General features: G+C 37.3%; 1 protein-coding gene across 7 annotated transcripts in view; it reads right to left on the bottom strand.

Moving 5' to 3' along the window:
• LOC107981437 (protein unc-13 homolog A) overlaps window positions 1–24,873 on the bottom strand; it is an 893,220-nt gene that overhangs the window by 427,723 nt on the left and 440,624 nt on the right. For all 7 annotated transcript variants that reach the window (XM_031927059.2, XM_031927063.2, XM_032601854.1 and 4 more), the window contains one exon: window positions 5,921–8,329. In XM_031927059.2, coding sequence (XP_031782919.1) covers window positions 5,921–8,329 — 2,409 coding nt within the window. The remainder of the gene's footprint in view (window positions 1–5,920; window positions 8,330–24,873) is intronic.

Raw genomic sequence — 24,873 nt, 5'->3', positions numbered from 1 at the left:
GCCGAGTCCGCTGAGTCCGCCGAGCCTGCCGAGTCCGCGCGTACAAGTGCGACCATTAGACGTCACGGAGTGGGACAATAACGCAAGTCCGCGCGCACGCACACTTACTGCTGTGAGCGCGGAAGGAAACGAGTCGCGAGAAACCGTGAATCAGCTGTGTCCCCCAAGCTTGACCATTAATTCAGAACAGCCAGCAAAGAAGAGAAACAAACATAGTGTGCTACAATATCAGACCCGGGAAGAAGAGCCTAAATTAAAGAAGGCAAAAATTGAAAACCGCTACATATTAGTCCCCAATCAGCAACGGTTATTCATATCAACCGACGTTTTAATTTACTGGATAACCTGGTTCTGGAAAAGTCCAGCGAATAGGGGAATTGAGGAAGGACAACCGAAAACAAAAATTAATAAAACAAAATCGCAAAAGAAAGATAAGAAAGGAAAAGCTAAGAAAACGCATAATAATACTGAAACAGAAGAAGAAAAAGAAAGAAAAAGAGAGAAAGATAGAATAAGGAAGCGAGAGCAGAGAAGAAAACTAAAGGAAGAAGCCCAAAACTCCAGACCAAGAGTCCCTCTACAAAGACTAAAAATTACTACTAAACATCCATCATCTCCGCAGCCACCACTATTCACAAGCTGTACGGGTTGCAGAGAGGACTGCTGGTACCAGGGAATTGAACATCACACCACAAACTGGATACTCTGCGTTGTTTGTCGTACTAACTGGGCGAACGGTGAGTGCGTTCATAGAATTCCGTATGAGTGTAGGATTTGTAAGTTAAAAAGAAGATCTTAATAATTCATATATAGAAAACTTTTTTCATAAAGCCATATCTTAGATCTATTACACTACATGTAGACTTTATTTTCGTAAGTTATATTCATTCTCTACTAGCGAAACATAGTTTTAAAATTATCGTATAAAATAAATTGTACTCACCAAATTGTCCGGAATGATAAACATGGGACATTTTTTTTTTTATTTTTTGCGCCGGCTCCATTGCCGTGGGCGGCAATATTCTGGGGGGGGAGGTGTAATGTCCCACGTTTATATACCTATAGTACGAATGCGTATAACGCCTAATAGACGGCATCCACATACACACAAACCAACGAGAGCTGTACCGATTGCGACAATACACTACCGAGCGCAGAAAATCGGAGCGAGTGCTCTGACCTTCGCGTCAGCACTCCTCGCGCGCGAAACACGATTGCAAGACATACGCGACGATCCTGTGTGGCCGGTGCTGATTGGGCGACCGCGATCTTCTTCATCTAAATTACAAAACTGCTTGCATCGACACCGAGGCTTTAAAAACCCTGGAGCCGATCCACGCAGTACCTTTTTGCGTAGTTACTTGCTCACTATCGGTTGTAGCTGATTCTAAGGTGAAGCGGCGGTGTTTGATTGTGTTAGTGCTTGGAGCGTGCTAAATCCGTCCAACACCTTGGGAGCGTGCTAAATCCGTCCCTCGGCATAACAATCACCGGAAAGCCCTTTGAATCCAGACTCACACCGTAGAGAGAAGTACAAGCTAAGGTCCGTCGAGTGGAATCTCCGGCGTTAGCAGTGCAGTTGATCAACATATTTTATTGCCACGAGTAATCGTGTAGAGTAACTCAATCAGTATTGGCCACGTACGGATCGTAGAAAAATCCTGCGTACCTACTAAGATTATAATTGTAAGTCTTTACACTACATATTTTAAATACGATACTATCAACGAAACTATTAGATAAATGTCGAACATCAAACGTCTGTGAAGTGCTCTGGGTCAATTAAAAATAAATCAATAACAAATAATACAAAATACAAATTCAGCGAGTAATAAATTAATTGAAACCACCATAAATCATATCCTCAAATAGAAAGTCAATAGCTCCTACTAAATCATCATCGAAATCACAAAGGTAAGAGAGATAGCACTACGATAGAGAACTCGGATACATCGAAGTCCGAACGAAACCATCAAGAGCAGACAATACACCGTCCACGCACAAGAGTGTCCGCGCACAAGTAAGTCCGCGCCGGTCCCATCTCCAGACAACAACAGTGCATTAGAGAGTCCGCGCCGTACTGTCCGCGCACGCGTCCACTCGTGCTTAAAGACAGACAAATTATACACCCAGACATTCAGTATTATTCATTCAACCCTAGTACTCCCTAGTAACAATAAAGCTCCCGAGCTTATGCTAGTTTCCGCGAACTAAATAATTATTTGTGAACTCGCGCAGACCGCATTTATACCAAATACGGTCTTTACATATTGCTTCAACATCAATAATACATTGTGCAACAAGGGCAGAAAATAAGCTGTTTCTAGCGAAGGTAAGGTGTTCAGCATGAGTCGGAGTCAAGGGCGCCAAAGGCATCCGACGGAGACGAGTGCTGAAAACACCTCACCCAAGTCAGAATAGTACATTATGCAACAAGAGGCGAAAGAAGGTAATTTTTCCCGCAAGTGAGTTAACTGACCAAACGAGAAAATTTTTCCAGAGGGCGCGTAAGCACCGGATAGGAAAAAATTCTCGCAAGGGCTGTATAATCACTTAAGGGAAAAGTCTACTTAGAAGTAGCTTTTTATTCTCTTATATACTTTGTGTCCCGCATTTACAGGAATAACGTTACTTTTTGTAACACAAGCATGAGTTTCCTGTTTTTCGTACCTATTAAGCGGGCGTAAAGTAACTTTTTTCATACCAGCGGGCAATATAAAATTTTAGCGGGCGCTTTTTATTTATGCAGTATATGCGGGCAAAATAAATGAAAAACGCCCGCTAAAATATTTTAAAGAAAATGGTCAATAGTTCACATCAAATATACGTATGTGTGTGTGTGTGTGTGTGTGTGTGTGTGTGTGTGCATCATTAAAAAATATGTTGTGTACCAAGGGCTAAGTGGGCTTTTTGGTATACAATAAACTATTATTCCCGCAAATGAGGGAGAAAAAGTTTGATTTTAAATATTTATAAATTTTTTGGAAAATAAATAAATTTTTAAATAAATTTTTGGAACACAAAAAAAAATTTAATTTTAGAAACTTTTGAAAATTTTAAATATTTTATTTGTATTGGCGTAAGTCCCACTTTTCAAGGGAACAAAGTGGCTACACAGTTAAGTCGTTAATAAAGTTCTATATGCAACACGAGACTAAAGTCGATTATTTCCTTGGGTGATTACTGCCTTCGCTTCTCTTGACCAGTAAACCCACCGCAGGAATAATCAACTACTTTAGTCCCTTGTTGCATAATGTACTATTATTTCACTCTTGACTGAAAGGCCACATTTTAAAATGTGAAATGTCCTGAAAAGCGGGGTCGAAATAATTTCGCATTCTGTTAGATAGAGAAATACGTATGAATTTAGTTTTCAAAATTTTCACTGTTCAATTTTTAAAATTTTCTTTTACTTTGCTAAATTTTACTTTCACCCCGCTAAATTTTATTTTCGCCCCGCTAATTCTACTTTCGCCCCGCAAAGCTAGTTTTCGGGAATAATATGCCATTTTTTCATCCAAAAATTTGGAAACAACAGATAACTCAGAGTTATCTTTCTCAGGCACAGAAAACAGTCAGAAGTAGAGACTAGTGAAGATCAAGTTTCAAATGAACCTATAAAACTTAAAAGAAAAAGAGGTAGGTCCAAGTAATGTTCTTCTTATCTAAGACACCTAATCAAAAAGAGTTGAATTATGATAGATAGCTTAGCGATTTAAAGTATTACGAGTTACTGGCAAAAATTCAGGATGACCCCCAAACATAAAGAGAAGCAATTAATTTATTTAAGAGAGAGAGAGAGAGAGAGAGAGAGAGAGAGAGAGAGAGAGAGAGAGAGAGAGAGAGAGAGAGAGAGAGAGAGAGCATTGAATATATGCTATTAGAGCAGAACTTGATGCAGTAGTAGAGAGATAAAAAATAGCTATGCGTAGTAAGAGGGCTAAGATCATAGATTTGTAATAGGTTTTCAAGAAAAAAGCAAACGAGAAAGGATCAATTAAGGTGAACTATCTGGAGATATGTATCTAGAAATCCCAGATGGAGTTCAAGTAAATAATGATACGAGAAAATGATCTGTTTGAAAACTTAATAAATCCCTAGTACCTAGTAAAAAATACCGACATTATACTTGAAATTCTATAAGTAGATGATATAACTTTGGCAAAACTCAATAATAGATTACTGGATAAGATTAGCAAAAGTTTATTAAAGAATTTCTAAGTATAAATATCAGTAAAGACTTCAATAAACAGATTATAAAGTTGAATCAGACTAAGTTTATCAATAAAATGCTGGATGGATTTAGTTTGGATAAATATAAACATAGGGATACTCCTATAAAAACAGTGATAAAGCAAGTTGTGCTACGCTACTGGAAAAAAATCACTTGTTAACCACGTGAAAATCACGAGAAAATCACAAAAAATCACGACAAAATCACGAAAAAATCATGTGAGATTGTTGACTAATTTCTGACGTGGTTACCACGTGATAATCGCGTGACTATTTCGTGATTTATATTTATATTAAAACTTTTAAATATTATTAAAAATGTTAAAACAATATTTATGAATTAAGAAAATTGATAATTAACAATAAATAAGAATCAAAATAAAAATATCTCTGATCGACATTTGAACCCAGAACCTTGGCGTGGAAATCCATTGCTCTATCATTTGAGCTATTTGCTTTCTTTGACGGTTAATGTATAATAACTATTCACATATATAGAGGTATAATTATTTGTTTCAAGATTTCTAGTAAAAATTGATCCTCTTAGTTATTGTTAATAAAATACTAGTTAATTGTAACATTAATTAATTTTCTACCCTAAATTTTCGAATTTTTTAACTATTTAATAACTATGACTATAGGTCAGAAAATTAATTAATGTTACAATTAACTATTATTTTAATAATAATAACTCGAGAAAATCAATTTTTACTAGAAACCTCGAAAAAAAAATTATATCTCTTTATATGTGAATAGCTATTATACATTAACTGTCAAAAAAAGCAAATAGCTTAGATGGTAGAGCAATGGATTTCAACGCCAAGATTCTGGATTTAAATCTCGATCGGAGAGAATTTTTTCTTTTTTAATTGGATTTTATTTATTGTTGAATAACCATTTTCTTAATTAATAAATATTATTTTAGCATTTTTAATAATATTTTTAAATTTTATTATAAATCACGCGATATTCACGCGATTTTCACGTGGTAATCTCGTGATTTTCTCGTGGTAATCACGTGGTTTCTTTTAGAGGGGTAAGAATAAGAGGGAGAAAGACGAATATACAGCTGTTCAGAAAAGCTGTTGGATCTCTTTTATATCTAGTAGGTAACACTTATATCCTGTGCCAAAGTTAATGGCGGAAATAAACTTAAACACATGGTAGAATAACGTGAGCATTACATTAAAGAGGAACTAAGATTACAGGCAGAAAATTTATATTTTTTACATACATGTAATAGCATACATTTAGTCAATCAGAAATAGTATATTACGTGCCTAGGGAGGAAAAAACTTGGACAGTCCAATAACTCGTGTAAATTGTCACCTGAGCCGAAGGCGAGGGTGGCAAACACGAGGTATGGGCTCTTCAATTTTCCTCCCATGGTGCGTATACTATTTTTCTTCACACCAGCACCGAAAATGCACATTCTTCTCCAGACGCCCGGGAGAGAATGTGGTACTTTCGGTGCAGGTGTGGAGAAAAAGATATTCTTTGTACTTTGAAAGCAAATTTTTGTTACGAAATAAACTATTTTAGATCATCTTATTTTTTATTGATTTAGTTTTAAATTTAATTAAAAAAAATATTTCACGGTTTTCTTATACTTTTCAACGAACTATTTAATAAATAATAGTATTATTAAATATTACATATTTAACGGTTATAATAGTAATATACATACCTTTCGAGAGTTTCATTAGTCATTTTGTATTCACTATTAACAGCGCTTCCAAGAACAATGTCAGTCTCATCTATTGATTCTTGGTCATTAAAGTAACCACGTTGATAACTTTCAGCTCTAGATATAGGCTGTGGTGCAGTGAAATGTAGTCCATAATTGCTTGTTCTGTGTTCCTTTGACTGATATGAATCTGTTCTTGTTAGAATCGGTTTTGAGTAAATATCATAATTGATAGAGTTATGTGAATCTTTTCTAGTTGTCTGAATATAGGAATTTCTTCGATCATAAGAGTCATCTGGCAAGTGATCTGAAGCATAAGATCCAACTCGTGTGAGTTTTGGCTTCTGCGAATGTTGGCTAGAATTTTGACTGAACTGACTCTGTTGACTTTGATGACTAAGATGTGATAATTGTGAGTCTTTTCTTTGCAGTTCTTTTAGCAGCAACTCTGAATATTCATCGTCTTCCATAACTTCTTCTTGGTAAAATTCATTTGATATTGATTGATTACTATCAGTATTTAAATTATTCATCATTGTTTCTTCTTTTGTAAGATTCATTGTATCTAGAAGATCATTAACGTTATTTATCATCGAGTTTGATGGTTGTATCTGCTTTTGAGAAGAATCAGAGCGATTAGCGGGTGTAGTACTTAATTGTTCTGCAGTTGAATATTCGTTAAATGTATTTTTTGGCATGCAACTTTCTGAAGAGCTGACAGCTGTTTCAAAAGAATCCTTTAAATCGTCATCTTTTGACTCTAACGAGTCTGTATTTTGCTGAAGCAAAGGAGCTACATTACGTTTACTGAGTTTCTTCCTTCTTTCTAAACCAAAATTAGAAATTTCTTGGCTATTCTGTTGAACATAACAATAGTTCGATTCGACCAGAGTTAAGCTATCGGATTTTGTTTGACCTCGTGGTAAAGTGACAGAAAGTTCTGGAATGTTAGGTACTGATTCTTTCCTATCTTTGTCCGTATTTTCAAATGTTTCATTAAATGAATTTTGATCAATTTGATGATACCCTTTATTCATGTGATTTTGAGAGTCCGTATCATTAAGATTATATTTTGTTATTTTGACAGAAGAAATACAATCCACCAAGTCTTTTTCATTGTTTAATTCTTGATATTTACTTTTAGACTTAGATAAATATATAGCTTCTTTTTGGTAGAAACTTTGATATGGATTTTGAGCAGCATTACTAGTCACAACGTTATATTGATTATCATGCTGGACTTCTTGATATTGATTATCAAGTTGTATGTTTTCACATTCATCATTACTTTGAGTTGCTTCGAATTGATTATATATTTTGTTTACATTCTCACCATTATTTGTATCAAATCCCTTAGATGAAGCAGGATTATCGTATGTAAGGTATTGGTTATCTACATTTAATGGTTCTGAAAAATCCTCTTGGTATTGGTTTTGTTTTATGGGTCGATCCGTGCATTTGTCTTGAAATAGTTGATTTGAATATTCATCAATATAAGGATTCTCATAAGTTTGCTCATTATATTTCTTGTCAGATTGAATTTCAATAAGTTCTTGCTCTTTGTATTGATTATTATAATAACATTGAAGCAATGATTGTTCCTGATATTTGTCATCATTAGACATATTTTCAAATTGTAGATCTTTTTTGTATGCATTTTCTTTAAATCTTCCATTTAAATAGTGGCTTTCTTCATGAGTTTTTTCCCTGGCATCCAGAAAATAATTACTTCTTCGACATAACAGATTAGAATCTTCCACAGTAGATTGATTAGATGACTGAACAGTATTTTCAGTATATAAAGAATTATGATGATAATCTTGTACGACCATGTTTGGAGGTTCTTTATACAGATATTTATTCAAAGGTTCGTCAGATATCGAATAAGTATCAGTATTTTCTGCTTTCTGCTGAATATTTTGGCAAATATCTATACTTGGCTGATCGTAAGATGCTTGGTTTATTGTAGAAACATCAGAAAGCTCGTGAGTTTTTTCAAGTAAGCCGTGACTAAGGTTCTCATATACTTCTTTATATGAATCAATTAACTGTGCCGTAAAACTATTAGTATAATGATTACTGGGTTGGATATTAGCTATAGGCGTTTTACTAAGGCTTTTGTTTACGTAACTGTTGCTACTAGATCCATGTTGTAAATTATCCTGACTATCATAGGCATAATTGTAATCTTCATTAAACAATAAATTATTATAATAGTTCTCTTCGACTGGAGATTTGATATTTGGCAGTTGTCTTCCTGATGTCGTTGGAAGTGAGGCAGGTTTCCGTTCAGGTAAAATATTGTTTGTTTGAGATGGAATTGAAGGCAGTTTTTTACCTGTTTTTTCTGTAAACAACAAGTCATATTTCTGTGTTTGGATAAACTGTCGTTGAATAGCAGCCGGTTCACTATACGAAACAAAGAAATATTTTATTATTATGGTAAATTAAACATTTTTATTAGATAATAACCAATATTTCGTCATTTTGAACTTATTGGTTATCATTGGTATCTTATGAAATAAACACTTATACCATTAAATGGCGAAGTTAAGTAAAAATGCTACAACCATGTCTTACGGTGCACTATTTCACCATTAAAGCAACCTGACCAACTATTGAAAAAACTATTTTTTGTAACACATGCACGATTTTCGCGTTTTTTTTTTTGTCCTAAAATTCGGGATAAAAGTAGTCGTTTTCTAACCGGCGACAGTAAAAATGTAGCAGCGAGCGCAAAAGTACTTTTGCGCCCGCTACTCAATTTCTTTGCAAATCTTCTAAACTCGCGTGAAATTCAGCAAGTGCAGTTTGAAACGTAAAAATCAGTACATGCGTTACAAAAAATATGGTGTGCACCAAGGGCTAAGCGGGCTTTTTGGCCTCGTGTGGTTGCAGTACTCGTTTGCGGTTCGTAAACGCCCTTGACTCGTGCTGCAAACTCCACACTCGGCCTAAAAAAGCCCACTTTACGCCCTTGGTACACAATATACTAATGTGCACCTAGGGTAAAAAGGAGTTTTTTTTATTTTATCGATCGACAGCCTCACGCAGAATATTAAAACAAATATCTGTTTACAATAATTTGGAAAAAAGCGAAATTTATAATAATTATTAAGATAGTAGCGAGAGAGCGCGTAGATATCTGCAGAATTTTTGCGCAGATCTCTAAACAAATCTCTGCATAAAATTTGGACCGTCTCTTATTAATTTACAGAAAATAAAAAAAAAACCGCTGCCAATTAATTGGCACGTAGCTGCCTTCAACTAAATTTATAGGATCAATAAATAAAATATTGTTTTAATATACAGTATATCTGCCTGCTAATGTATGAGGCGGTTTTTGATACATAATTTAATATATAAGTTTTGGATGGTTCATTGTCCAAAAGTTTGCAGACCTCTCTGTTTTTTTATTATAGAATACGAACACTGCCGTCAATTTTTTTTTCACAGAAATTCACGCATGTTTATATGTGTTCCTTACCTACCTAACCATCAAAACAATATGCTATTCATTAGATAGCTTGCTCGCGCAATTTTCGAGAAATCGATCTTTACATTTTATCTTTTTACTAGAAAACCGCTTGACAAAATCGTTTAAAATTTTAGCAGCGGATAGCTTTTTTATGGCAAATCACCAGATAAAATTTAGAAGCATTTGACTACATTGTTTTAGAGATATGAGGAATCAAATTTTCAAAAAAAAAATTGTAACCTTGATATCTTACGAACCATAGTGGTTTAAAAGCTGTGCAACGAACTTAGCCAAAACACATAAAATATCTACTTTTTCCGAAAATCTCAAGTGCAATAAGGCCTTATTACGTTCGTAATCGAGGCACAAAAAAAACTCATTTTTTTCAGATATTGATTTATTACTGAAATAATAAGTAGTCAAATCACTTTCAATTTTAATGGTATATAGCTTGACATGTGACCCATCGACATTATTTTTTGGCGAGGCTATGATGTTTAGTTTCAGAGATATGAATTATAAAAAAATCACTTTTTTCATTTTATCTGCCGAACAAAGCAGTCGATCCCAAGCAATAAACGAAGAAAAGTAAGTAATTTTATTCTCATTTAAATGCTTTATAGCTAAATTGTTTGTAACAATGGGATGATTGTAAAAAACGCAAAATAGTGTTTTTCAAAAATAAAAAAATGGCCTTAGAAAAAAATTGAGAAAATAAAAAATAATAAAGTTTTTCCCGAACTCAGAATCCAAAAATAAATATGCATGTCAAATTTTTTATTGATATTGACGGAGTAGTTCCAGAAATATTACGGTATACATACACACACACACAACTCCGCTACGCCCAAGCCCGGGACCCAACCACACAAGAGGAGGGGAAGGAGGAGGGGGACGAGAAGCAACCTCGTTAAAATAACCAAGGCTCATCTGGCCCGGATGACAGCACCTTGTTAAAGGGCTCCTTCCTAGGATACAGGACAGGGGAAGAAACCCTGAATATAAATCAATCATGAACAGTGAGTTAATTATAACACTGCCCCAAGTGGGTCAAGCTTTACAGCCCACACCCGACGTTGGTTCCGATCGGGTGCAAGCCCCGGTGGCCGACGCAGGCTTCATAGATGTTGGGGGGAGCCAATTAACTAAAACAAGACAGGAGGTTATACAGGTAGGTCACTTGGCCCTCAAAGGAGGATTAGCCTCAAGTGACGCATCAGGATGTGATGGAGTCATAAACAGGGGAATGCACTAAGCATGGTCTAAAATTCAGACAGCAGATCGTACGGAAGAAAAGTTGATGGACAAGATTCAGAGCCATCTAGACAAGATAGATGCTGTACTAGGTCCAGCCAAAAACATTCACAAGAGTGTTAAGGATGACATGAGGAAGGTCATGTCTATCTGGAAACGGCTCAGCAGCGTAAGAGAAGCGTCGAGCAAGACCAAGTCTAGCTTTGGACTGATGATGTCAAATAGCTCACGGACCTCGCTGACCTCAGAAGAAAAACGGGAGGTAGAAACGCCAAGAAAGAGGAAGGAACGGTCTCCTACACAGAACGAGACCAATAACAAAAGAAAAGAAGAGGACAAGACGCCAAAACATGGCCAGAGTGCGCCACTAGCGACGACTTCCAGCACTACTCAGTGCCCACCGCCCACAACAGGGACATTACCACCCTTGCAGAGGGTGAAAACAAGAAAGAAAAAGAAGAAAAAGGAAAAAGAAGACGATAAGATTAACAATGGTGTTGTAGATCAGAAAGGCACTAGAAAATCTAAGCCGCCAAGGGTAAGACCAACCCGACCGGAGGCTCTAATCATAAAAGCTATCGACGGGAAGTCCTACGCTGATATTTTGCGAATGATGTAAGCAGACCCAAAACTGAGGATGCTAGGGGATAGCGAAAATAGGATACGCAAAACGGCGGTTGGTGACCAACTTATGGAACTCCAACGTACATCGGAAGTGAAGGCAACGGAACTTCGACAAGCGGTGCAAGAAGTGCTAGAAGAGGGTGTCACCGTAAGAACCCTACAAGATGTAGAGGTCTTTGAAGTCAAGGATCTTGATGTTCTAACCACTAAGGAGGACATCGTGGAAGCGCTACGAAGGGAGTTTCAAGATAACGGCTTAAATGCAGTGAAGGAAACGGCAGTAAAGTCTGTGCGCAAGGCATATAGCGATACGGAGACGGCGGTCATTCAAATACCAACAAAAATCGCTCAGCAAATGATCGCAAAGCAGAAAATCAGGATAGTCTGGGTAGTATGCAGAATACGAAAGATAAAGCGGAATGCACGTCCACTTCGCTGCTATAAATGTCTAGGATTTGGGCATATCGGCAAAAACTGAACAGTAACACAGAATCAAAGTAACCCCTGTTACAAGTGTGGAGTCTGAGGACATAATGCAAGAGATTGTAAAAACAAACCGAGCTGCATTCTCTGCCAAGAAAAAGGAGCAACAGAGAAAATTGACCATGCTGCTGGTAGCTACACATGACTGTGATATATATACCGAGCGGCAGTAGAGAAATTGAAGGAACGAAGATAATGAAGATAGTTCAGTTGAACTTGAATCACTGCGAGACAGCACAGGATTTACTTAACCAGTACGTTCATGAGACGGAGTCGACGTAGCCATTATATGTAAACCATATAGGGCTCTGGACGAGAAATCGTGGGAAACAGACGACACTGGCAGAGCAGCGATCTGGGCATGTGGGAACGTGGCATTCCAGGAAAAATTTTGACCAGTGAGGAAGGATTTGTTCGTGCAAAGATAGCAGGAATACACATATACAGCTGCTATGCTTCGCCTAACGCACCGATCGAACAGTTCGAGCGGCAGTTAGATCAACTCGTGCAGGATATTGCGGGAAGAAAGCCAGTAATTATCGCAGGCAATTTTAACGCATGGGGCGTAAAGTTGGGAGGTCAAAGGACTATCCAAAGAGGACGAGTACTGCTTAAAGCATCTGCTCTCCTGGACTTGGTGTTAGTTAATCAGGGTAGCACTAACACCTTTAGAAGAGGAGACGCAGGATCTATTGTAGACCTGACCTTTGTTAGTAGTTGCCTTATTGGCTCAATTGACATGTGGACCGTGAGTGAACACTACACAAATAGTGATCACTGGAAGAATTGCAACTCTCGAGGACGGCGAACAGCAAAGCGGAACAGGTGATGGGTAATATCACACGAGCCTGTGACGCGGCCATGCCGAGAAGAGTGCCCAATTGTAGACGATCACCAGTATATTGGTGGAACAACGAGTTTGAGAGTGCGCGCAGCGAGTGTCACTGGACCAGAAGAAGAGAACAACGGGCAAGAAAGAAATACTATAAAACCGGGAGAGGCCAGGAAATAGTAGATGCCCGCGGACAAGAAATATAGGACGCTAAGAAGAAGCTTAAGAGGACAATCCGCGAAAACAAGCGATGGTGCCTTAAAGAACTACAGGATGTGGTCGAATAGGACCCTTGGGGTCGACCTTACAAAATAGTAATGAAGAAGATTAAAGAAAGCTACGAACCCCCTCCAAAATGCCCGGAACTATTACACCGTGTAGTGACCACAATGTTCCATAGGCAACTGGAAGAGCCAAGTGTCATCGAAAGAGGTGCGAATGAAGAGGCTGTTTCACCTATCACGATTAAGGAATCGTTAGCCGCCTGCAGAAGGGTAGGAAACAATAAGGCTCCAGGGCCGGATGGCATTCCCAATATTACATCGAAGCATGCTATCCGTGCACATCCGCTCTCGTTTGCCTTCCTCCGATTTGCCGACGTACGCTCTTTTTAAAAATACTCGTATAAGGAGACTCGAAGCGTAGGGTATCTAGATTTAAGAATCGTCGTTTTGGATGTTCCCTCCAGCTCGCCTTCCTCTGATATGCCGACGTACTCTCTTTGAAAAAAGTTACTTCTAGGGAATCGTACAGGCACATCTGCTTAAAGTACCACGGTCTGAAGATGGGGAAGGAGGCTACGGGTATATGCAGGTGGTACGAGGAGGCGGAAGAAACGCCTACCCATGTACTGACTGTTTGCCCAAAATTTGCGCAGCTCAGAAATCAGTGCTTGGGGGAGTTTTTCGCCACGTATGAAGAGATTAGGGCACTCGACGCGGGAGCCATATTGACCTTCTGGAGAAGGGCAGGCTTACCTGAGTAGGGGATGCCATGACGAAGGGTGGTACAATGGGTTTACAGCCTAAGTGCCAGGGATCTTGGTGGTCCCCCCTTCATAGTAATAATAATAATAATAATAATAATGCTATCCATGCTCATCTAGAGGTCTTCATAGACTTGTACAATGCATGTCTAGAAGAGCGAACATTCCCCACAAACTGGAAGAAACAGCGACTCGTGCTTCTACCAAAAGGAAAGAAGCCACCCCAGGATTCCTCATCATACAGACCGCTCTGCATGTTGGACACCCCTGGTAAGATCCTGGAACGCATAATCTGCGTCAGAATGGATCATTTTATAGAAGGAAAAGGTGGATTAGCGGAACACCAATATGGCTTTAGGAAGAATCGTTCAACCCTGGACGCAGTTAGCCTAGTGATCCCCTACTGAAAAAAAAACAGATGACAATCAACTGATAATCAGCTGATAATCAGCTGATAATCATGCCAAAACGTCAGCTGATTATCGGGTGATTGTTTAAATTAAATTATTAAAAAACAAAAATATTGGAGCTCAAGCCAGAGTTTTCATGTTATCATCCTGATTGTAACACCAGTACTGGCCCTCATTATTTAAAATTTATAAATTTTACTTATTTTAAACAACTTATAATAAATATATTAAAGGTTACAAATTTTGAATGATTATCACCCGATTATCACCTGATTATCATCAATATTTTATCTCACATAAACGCATATTTATAACTACCAGCTTTATTAAAAATACTGAGCCGAAATCACCTGATAATCAGCTGACGTTTTGGCATGATTATCAGCTGATTATCAGCTGATAAGCATGCTAGAGGGGAAAAGATGGAAGGGAGGAAAAAAGAAGTACTGCGCCATAGTTACACTGGATGTCAAAAATGCATTTAATTCGGCTAAATGAAGTAAAATTCACGAAGCACTCCGGAAACATGTGCCCTTATATATAAGAAGAATGATGTCCGACTATTTAAAGGACAGAATCCTATTATATGACACGGAGGACGGTACCAAGACCTATAAAGTTACAGGAGGCATACCCCAAGGGTCAGTGCTTAGCCCACTGACGTGGAACATCATGTACGATGGGGTACTAAGCCTACAAGTATCTGAAGGAGCAACAGTCGTGGGCTTTGCTGATGATATAGTAGTAGTGGTTGTAGCGAAACATAAAGAAGAGGTGACAGAAATAGCGAAAAAGGCGACCCGTATAATACACGAATGGCTAACGAAGACGGGTCTGGAACTAGCCAGCCACAAAACGGAAGTTATTCTTATCTCTAGTAGGAAGAAGATGGAGGAAATTACGAAATTATACTGACGGTAGATGGACATGAGATAGCTTCTCAACCAACCATCAAGTACTTGGGCATCACCATAGATGCAAGACTAACTCTCAAACAACATCTGGAAATAGTCAGCGATAAAGCAGTGTAACCACATTGATTATGCTATATGGAGCCCTAATATGGGCAGATGTGATGCGGGTGAAATCGTATGCCCGAATGCTAATCACTGTGTACAAACGAAGTAAACTAAGAGTGGCGTCCGCTTACCGTACAGTATCGGACAATGCGGTGTGCATTATTGCTGGTATGGCGCCGATTGACCTATTGGCGATGGAAAGTAAGAAAGTATTCCAAACTAAAAGAAGAACAAATAACAAAACTCAGAAGGAAGTCTGGGATACAGCAAGAAAGAAGACAATGGCCGAATGGCAAACAAGATGGGATGTTAGTGACAAAGGGTGATGGACACATCGCCTTATACCAAAAATAGAGGATTGGACTGGAAGAGAACATAGGAAGGTCAAATAATACCTTACACAGTTTTTAACCGGGCACGGATGCTTCCAGGCTTATCTGCACCGATTTTAATCAGACGACAGTCCAAACTGCCCAGCTTGTTTGGACGCTAACGAAGATGCAGAGCATGTTCTCTGTGACTGTTCGCGATACCAAATGGAGCGAGAAGAACTCGAGTGTTATCTCCAGACCAGAGTGACACATGAGTCAATGATGACAACTATGTTGATGTCGGAGGATGGTTGGAACGCAGTAAACAACTACGTAAGGAATATCCTCAAGAAAGTTAGAAATGACGAAAATAAGGCAAAGGCAAGGCGAAACAGCGTGATAAAAATGTAGCTAGACGAAGGTCACTGAGCCGTGTAGGGGTTGAGGCTGTCCAGAGGATAGCCGGACGATGCCGCACGAAGTAGACGACCGGACTATACGGAAAGAAGCAGACGCCCGGACGACGCAGAAAGAAGAAGACGTGATGACGACTACATCAATTAGAAGAGGGCGTAAAAGCCTTTCGCCCCCCCCCCCCTCCGCGAAGCACTACTCGTCGGTCGTACCGCGGGGAGCAAGGGCACAGAAGATGGAGCTAGGTGCGCCTTTACCGAGGGTCGATAAAGGCAAAGAGGGCATTCCTTGGTAGAGTTGGGTGTTTTTCATTGGCCGTAAAAAGGATGGGTTTAGTCAGTGTGAATCCGACACACGGCTGACATTGCGGATAGGGCTGTTTCGACGACCCCATAAACAAAGTCACGCTATGGTCTTTCTAAGATTTTCCTTAACACCTCTTATCCGAGAGAAAGAGAAAACACACACATACACATCTATACGGACATTTTCTAAAACACTTGATTTGAACTTCTAACACACCAAAAAGTATTTTCTAGAAGTTTTGACAAAAACCAAAATTTTTCTATTACAAAGCTTCCTCTAGGAGGAAGCAAAAAAATATATACAGAGAGTACCTATATACATTCATGGATAATAACACTAAACTTCTTGTTGTAAAGTTCAAAATTTTTATTTTGTAAGATTTAACATTTTTTTTCGTAAAAATCCAATTATTACCAAATAAAAATTTCAAATCCTCAATCGGAGTTCTGATGTTATCAGAAATAGAATAATAAAATAATGGTTTATTTGATCAAATCAAAACATAACATTTTATACATATCCAGTGTATTAGGATCTGACACAGGAGCATAACCGATACATACAAGGCAATCAAATAGAAAAATCAAATGTGAAAACCAACCCAAAGGGAAAATCAAAATAATACTCCTCTTTTTTCTTTCGGCAACGTTTCGTCCCCGGGTATGGGATCTTATCAAGCCTTTTATTGAAAAAATGATACATAAAAGAAGACAGTACTGTTACGAGTAAAGAATGCAGCGAAACAGTGATGGAACCCGGGCTTGAACCGAGATCCTCTGGCTTGCAAGGCAGGCGTTCTGTCATTGCGCCACAATCGCCACCGCATTGCACTCTTCTACTCGATCTCTTATAGTAATTAGACACCCGTGACGTGTATCCACACGTGACAGTACATAAAAATAATAATTTGGTGAGTAGGTATAGGTAATATTTTGTAGGTCGGTGTTTTTTTGTGTTCGTTAGTTCTCTTTTTCGATTTTCTCTTCGTTTGGCCGATATAGAAAACATCACAACTATTACAACATATTTCATAAACTATATTCGTTTCATCCAATTTTCCAAACGTATGTTTTCCTAATTATACAATATTATTTAAATTGTGAGTTAATAATAAAGGTCGAAAACGGCCATAATTGATAGATTTATATATAGCTGATCATAAATTTTTAAAACGGAAATAGAAGAAAAGAGGTTTAAGGGGAAACAAAACTTTTAAACCGTAAAAAAAAGATTAACGAGGGAAAATTACAAACTTATATAATTAAATAATTTGATTTGATATATTTTTTAGTGATCGTTGGTAATAAAACCCTCGAATTTACCGAGGTTTTACGAATTTTATCACTGTTTGTAGAATTCCAAGTAAACGAGTAGTTCTTTTGGCTAAAATTCTAAGAGAATACTTTGTACACTCATAGTTTTGGTATAAATGCAGAGATTTTAATTTGAATGAGCTGAAAATGTTTGGCAATGAAAATACTGGATTTTTCCTTTCCTTCCGCTTATTATGCCACCTTTTTGTGTATAAAACATTTTCTAAACATTCATATCAGAATCCCTGAATTCATACTAACACTACGAGTGTACAAAGTGTCCTTCTTAAATATTATCCGAAAAGAACCACTCGTTTACTTCGAATCCTACGGATAATGAAAAAAATCATAAAACATTGCACTGAGTGCCACAATGTGTACGTAGGGGTAATTCATGTTTTAGCACGGTAAACTTAAGGGTTTTATTACCAAGTATCACTAAATCAAATATCGAATTATTTACTTTAATTTTATAATTTTCCCTCCTTAATCTTTTTTTCACGGATTAGAAATGTTGTGTCCCCTTAATTTATAAACTTTAGGATTTGAACGTTGTTTATTATGTGGACGTTTCTAAGGAATATATCCTTCCTTTTCAGGGCATCTAAAAAATATATAAATAGTTACAAGTCGTCGATTAACAGAATTTAAACTTATAATAACCAACATGTCATACCGATAAAAAACACAGGAGAGAACTTCTTTATCACATAGAAGCTATAAGTATACTTGTCCAGAAAAGAACTAAAATTTTAAATCGTCGAACGTTAAAAATAAAATTGAAGATTTAGCTGTAACTATTATAAACCGTTAAATTCTAGACTTACAAAAAGACTATCGAGCAGAGATGTTTATTGTTGCGAGCAAAGATGTTGTGCTTCGAGTAACGATTTGACGTACACTGCTAAACTGATAGAATGCAAGGGCTTTTATACCTACTCGCTCTGGTTTAATACGCAGAGTCGCGTGTCGTCCATCAGACACCATGAAAACATAAGGCAAAGGAAAGTGAAAACTGTTTAAATGTAGCCGGAATATAGGCAAATATATACGCAAGCAGCATACACAAGTCTACATTCCGACCGTATGTGCCGCTCCGGAGACACATCACGCCGCCTAATCATAGCAACCAGCGGTGAGGTCCCACCCATGCGTAGCAACGGCGTCTATAGTCCCCCGCGCAGCTAGGCACCACCTCCCCGGCTCTCACGCTCTCCTGATCCCTTCCAGCTTTCCACGACTCCGCAATTTGATGAATTTAACGGAAAAAGATTATTTTTTGCAAGCGCGTTTTTTTATCGTGTGTATTGAACTTGTGTCGTTTATTCTGTTGATTGCGTTGTCATGATAGTGTATGTGTAGCATTTCTGAAAATTTTAATGTGTAATTATTGTGTACTTTGTCAATGATTTGTGTGTTTTCTATGTGAAAGATGTGTCCTGTGTTTATGCGATGAATTGTAAGAGGCGATTTATCATCTTTATTTTTGATGCAACGTGCATGCTCTTTCTTTCTATGTTTGAGTGCTCTGGTGGTCATTCCTATGTATGTGGCATCGCAATCATTACAATCTATTACAGGTTTAATTTGAACCTCGTATGGTCAAAGTTAAACGTAGGAATCAAAAGTTATAAGGATTTTAAAAATAAAAAAATCGCTGTTTTTTGTAAAAAATCGCGAAATTGGTGATTTCTTGTCATTTTCAAGCCTAGACAACTTTTGACGTAGACAACTTTTTTAACCCACTGTTCCTCAAATTGAAACGCCTTTATTCACTGTGGGGGTAAAGATGAAACGTAGCTAGTTTTCAATAACTTTCCCTATGTTAAATTTCCATAAGAGAATTTAAACTGACCAGCGAAAAAGTTTGGCAAGCAATCAGCGATGCACGTGGCCATTTTCTCACTTTTAATGGGCCAATGAACCAAAAAAAGTCTGTCTTGTAGATGTGCCCTTAATTCGAAATTTGCAACTTTCAGCACCTGAGTTGTTTCCACTCGCTCGTGGATTTGCTCAAATATGAAACGCTCCTCGCACCGATGCAGAGAAACGTAGGTCATAGAGTTGAGATTTTACTCTTCTGTCCAATGTTACCTACGATGCTTAGTACGTAGGTAACTGAGTTGAGCCCAAACTCCCTTACCCGATGAAGAGGATCGTAAGTATCGGGGTTGAGTCTGTCCAGAAGATGACCGGTCGATGCTCCACGGAGTAGACAACCGGACAATGCTGCAGAAAGCAAATGTCTGGACGATGCAGAATGAAGAAAACGAGTTTGATCGTGAACTCCTAATCACCTTGGTTGATGGGATATGTATGGAAATGTCAAACTTTAAAGGAGAATCAACTAGGCTAGTTAACGGGCCCCACAGAAGTATTGTTTAACAATGGTACCTGTGGGGATCCGGTGCCGGAGGGCTACTTGCAGAGGGCTTGCTCTGCCTAAGCCACATGTATTATTTCTTCGTTAAATATCCTGTAGTCCTTATATAATTAAAACAAACCTTTGAAACGGTCACGGCTCTTCTAGGTCCGGTGCAGAATATATAATTTATATTATTATTAAAGAGCTATGAACATTTACTGCCCTGTGTCATAATTCTGACGACAGGTCAAAAAAGAGAAAGAAAGTTGAATATAATTAATGATTTTAGTATAGGTCAGGTCCGGGATACCAGGTAGTAGAGTTTTATCAAAATAATAAGATCTTGTTATATGTTTCAATAGTGACTAAAATATTTTCAATGAATCGTTTTATATGAAGATATTGCGTAAATTGCAATGTTCTTTTTAACAAAAAATTGTGTTAATCTGCTTTTGATTTTTACAATGGAGTTTTATTAGAGTATAAATTATATTATATAGTTTTATAAATTATACTTGGTTTGTAAATGATACGCTTAAATTGCGTTATCTTTTGAATTTAAATGCGCAAGTGTTGATTTCGGTGAGATACAATTTATAATTAGGTGCGCATAAATTGCGTCACCTAATTCTACTCGAATTAAGTTTGAATCAATATATGAATTTTATAATGTTAAATTTAAGTCTAAATGATAGACCGAAATTGCGTTATCATTTGAACAAGTTTAATTTGTAGTAATATTTCTAAGTCAATATTTCTATCCAAGGCATGAATTGCTTTTGAATATAGACTAGTGCGTGTAAATTGCGCCAGAGCTAGTGAATATACTAGGCCGCGCAGGGCCTTTTATATCATTCTTTGCGAGCGCGAATCAAGCCGCCGAAATTAATCACACCCTCGCATATCTCTCACGTATACAAATATTAGCGAGCAAAGCCGCTGCTGCGTCATCACTCGCTCCTAGTCAGCACGCATACATATATTCGTCCGTGCGAGCTACGCTGCTGCGTGCTCGCTCTTGTTGCGTAATCATTGTTATGCTCCTCTTCCGCCGATGCTGGCTACTCTGCGGTGTTGTTTAAGTGCCAGAGCGGGGCAGTGAAGAATTTTTGTATTTCTGAAAATTAGTCGAGTGACTTTAGAATATTGAAATATATTATATTGATTTGATTTTAGTTTAATCCGCAGATCGTGTGCGGGGTATTGCACCTTTAGATTTTTTAAAACAATTCAAAATAAAATGAAAGAAATTTATGTATTGGTTTTTATATTTTTGATATATACTATGACATTTATTTATTTATTCATTATTACCAGAAAAAATCCACAAGGTATGTATTTTATGCCCGAAAACCTACAGAGGTAAATTGAATTACCTCTTCGCAGTATGGTTACATCGAAGACAAAAAAAAAAACATAAACAAAACATAAAATTAGAACTTAAAACTATGATATATACATTTAGCATTAGTATCTAAAACGAATTTACATGTATTGCATAGAGAAAATTTTTTTTAACAGTTGGATCGTATCCAATCTTTTATGACTCTCTTTTGAAAGTATTTATTCATATTTAATACTTTTAATTGATTTAGAAGCACATTATATACATTAATCGCTTTCATATAGCTGTTCTTATTGCTAATTCTCATATTTGATTTAGGTATGATAATACTTCTATTCCTAGTAACACTATCTGACGCTAAGTATTTTTCTTTGAGATCAGAGTAGTGTAGCTCGAGAGCTTCTAAAGCAAACAGTTGTCCTATATTTAATGGATTGTCTTGTAATAAAAAGTTATTTTTATTGATTATTTTTAAAATTTTGTTTTGTAGTTTTTGAACTTGGTCTCGACTATTTCTATACGCACGACCCCAGACGATGATGCCATAGATTATAATGCTATGAAAAAATGCGTAGTATATCATTCTAAGTGTCTCTATGGGCATTGATTTAAAGATTTTATAAAAAATATATACTAGGCATTTAGTTTATCTAATTATATATTGCATGTGGTTATCCCACTTTAGATTACTATCAAAAACAACTCCTGAATATTAAAAGTTTTTAACCTTAGTTATACTTTTATCAAGAATTTTGACATTTATCTGAGCTGGTACGCTTCCAATACTACTTTTAGAAGTCATACACACTGTTTTTTCTACATTCAAGAACAAGTTGTTTACTGACAGCCACTCGGCAATCACACTTAAAAAATTTTTTATGGTAACATGGGCTTCTATCTAGTCATCATCTGTAGCTGTAATAGCAGTATCATCTGCATAAGAAATTATGGACTCGGGGGGACCTCCCTTAAGATATCATTTATATACAGGATAAAAAGTAGCGGTCCAAAGATCGTTCCTTGTGGGATTCCTATATTAACAAAAATTCTATCGCTTTCATTACAGTCTATTTTGACTACTTGATATCTGTTATTTAGATAGCTGGAAAGAAGATCCAACGCTTGACCCCTGATTCCAATACGATATAGTTTGGCCAATAGTATACGGTTGTCAACAGTATCAAAAGCCTTCGCCAGGTCAAGAAAGGTTATCATCGTAGGCTTACTCTTATCAATATTATTATATAGTACATTGGTTAAGTAGTTCAGAGCATCCTTCGTACGAATCTTTTTCATGAAACCAAATTGTTGCATATTGCTCTTTTCTAGAAAATCATAAATTCTATCATATATGATTCGCTCAAAAATTTTTGCAACATTTGATATGAAAGAGATAGGTCAATGATTCGTGATTTTTTGTTTCTCGCCTAATTTATAAATCGGCACTACTTCGGCACTCTTTAGAGTATCAGGCCATATCGCTTTATCAATACACTTATTGAAAATATAGTTCAGAGAACCTGCTATATGATTACATGGCCGTTTTAAATTCTTGGTCTTAGTCTTGGTCTTATTATTTCTGCCATACTGGTTGGCTTTAAGAAAATCGATATAGGGTTCATGACAGGCAGCTTAAGTTCTGCATTTACAAGTTTCGCGATATTTGCACTTAGTTTTCTTCCAATTTCACAAAGGAAATAATTAATGTTTTTTGCTTTTTCGATTTTATCTGTAATTTTCCTATCATTAACTTTTATGTAATTTATGGCATCATTAGATTTTTAATCTTTCCCGATTTTTTTATTTATTATTTCCCATAGTTTTTTTGGCTTATTGGAATTATTTTGCAATTAGTTTAATTCATTTTTCCTTTTTGCATCGTTAATTACCTTATCCAAGATTTTAGTATAGGTTTTGTACTGTTTTTAGCTGCTGATTCTGCAATCCAGATGCAACAAATTATACAAAAATTCTTTGGTTTCACATGATCATATTATTGAGTCTGTAATCTAGTTTCTTCTACCATTGAGTCTTTTAGCCTTTTTTTTGTTTTTGACAATTATACGCATAGTTTGATCTTATTTAACAATTTGTCTACAGCCAAATTTGGATCAGGTATCGATCTAATTCTATCCTACTTTCTACAATTAGCATTGTTTATTAGTTTTTTAAATATAAGATTAGATTTTTTAGATTTAAGATAACATACGGTTCCTTAGTTACTGTCTTCAACTTATTTACTGTAATAATAATCGGGTAATGATCCGTTAAAACATGCTTAAACTTGTATGTGGCTGTGTTAATGTTATGACATTTAATGAAACTGTTGTACTCGACACAATATTGTACATTCGATTTTCCAGAAATAAATGATATTTTTATGATAAGACTCGAGTGCGTCATGCAAAATGTCGCATAGGCCTCGTGGTATGTGTGGCCACTTGAATACTTGAGTATTTTTCTCTTCCGCGGGTGGATACACCCGGTAATTGGAGAGACCGCGGGGCGAGGAAAAGCCAAGATTTTCCTGCGCGGACGTGATTAGGCCAAAGACAAGCGAAGCTTGTTGGGAGTATGTTTTCCGGATCGACTGCCATGAAGTGAAAGCATGGAGTCGCTGTTCTGCGCTTTGGTCGAGCGGGCGTGCGGATGAGAGTTTCAGTTATTGTTAGATTTATGGTTGACAACGAGTTTGCGTGTATTTAGGCTAAGATATTTTTTATGTATGCGCTCTGTTCCTGGCGTAGGTTTTTCTCTCAAGAGTTTGTCCCTGCGTCGCGGGCGAAAGCGTGAGTGAATGCAGAAACAGAGCAGGGACGAAATGTGAAGACGGCTACGACTGCGAAGCATCCGACTGCGGATCCGAGCGTCTGGAGCGCGCGCGTCACCGTGTTGACTCGGCGCCGAGCGCGGAGTCGGGTCCGATTGTTTATAGCTTTTAGCGGAGGGAAAATTTCGGACAAGAAAAACAGAGACCCGGGAAGGGGAACTCGAGTATCGGGGACTTTGCGGGGGCGAGCGTCGCCCTACGTTCTCTGCGAGGTGAGTCTGGACCGCGACACGGAGCTGAGAGCTTCGTTTTGTAGAGCTTTTTGACGAATACATATTTTGAATTTAAGCTTAATTTTTGAGAGTTTTAATTTAGTTTTCCTTTTAATTATAGTAGTTTTTATCTCTTTGTAATTCCAGTCTTAATTGATTTTTAGCTTGAATTTATTTTTTATTAGTTAGATAAATTTTAGTAATTTTTTTATTAGAGGCGCGAACTCCGAGCGCGTCACTGCTCCGGTGAGCAGCCACATTTCATAAATTTAGAAAAGCTGAAAGAGCGATCTCGCTTCAAGGAGTAAAAGTTGAGACTTTCGAGTAGGCTGTGTCGCGGCGATCGCAAAGGATCTTCCGGGGACACCTAATCCTTTTTCAACTCGAAAAGTAAAAAATTAAAAAGGCACGTAACGGAATAACAAATGAGGTCTTTCTGGGCTACGGTGAGCCATAGAGACACTCCGTGGAAATGCTTCTCAATTTTCTTTTCTTTTTTCAAACTTTCTTAGGTTGCTACGACAACCAATTCTGGAAAACGAATTCCTCGTCGTTTTCGTTGATTTGTTTTGCGACTCTCGATCTGGCAAGACGTTCATTTAAAAATAAAGTTTTTGAAAAAACCAGGATATATTTATTATAGTTAAGTCGAAAACAGTTGTCAATACATGATCCTTTGGCTCTACCGATTGCTGGCTTTGTAATACCAACAAAACCCAGAATAAATCGCTTATCAAGAAAATTACATAGAAAATCTTGACTATATGATCAC

This window comes from Nasonia vitripennis (genome assembly GCF_009193385.2).
Source record: "Nasonia vitripennis strain AsymCx chromosome 3 unlocalized genomic scaffold, Nvit_psr_1.1 chr3_random0009, whole genome shotgun sequence".
NCBI classification, from domain to species: domain Eukaryota; kingdom Metazoa; phylum Arthropoda; class Insecta; order Hymenoptera; family Pteromalidae; genus Nasonia; species Nasonia vitripennis.
This window is presented reverse-complemented; position numbering and strand designations above follow the sequence as displayed.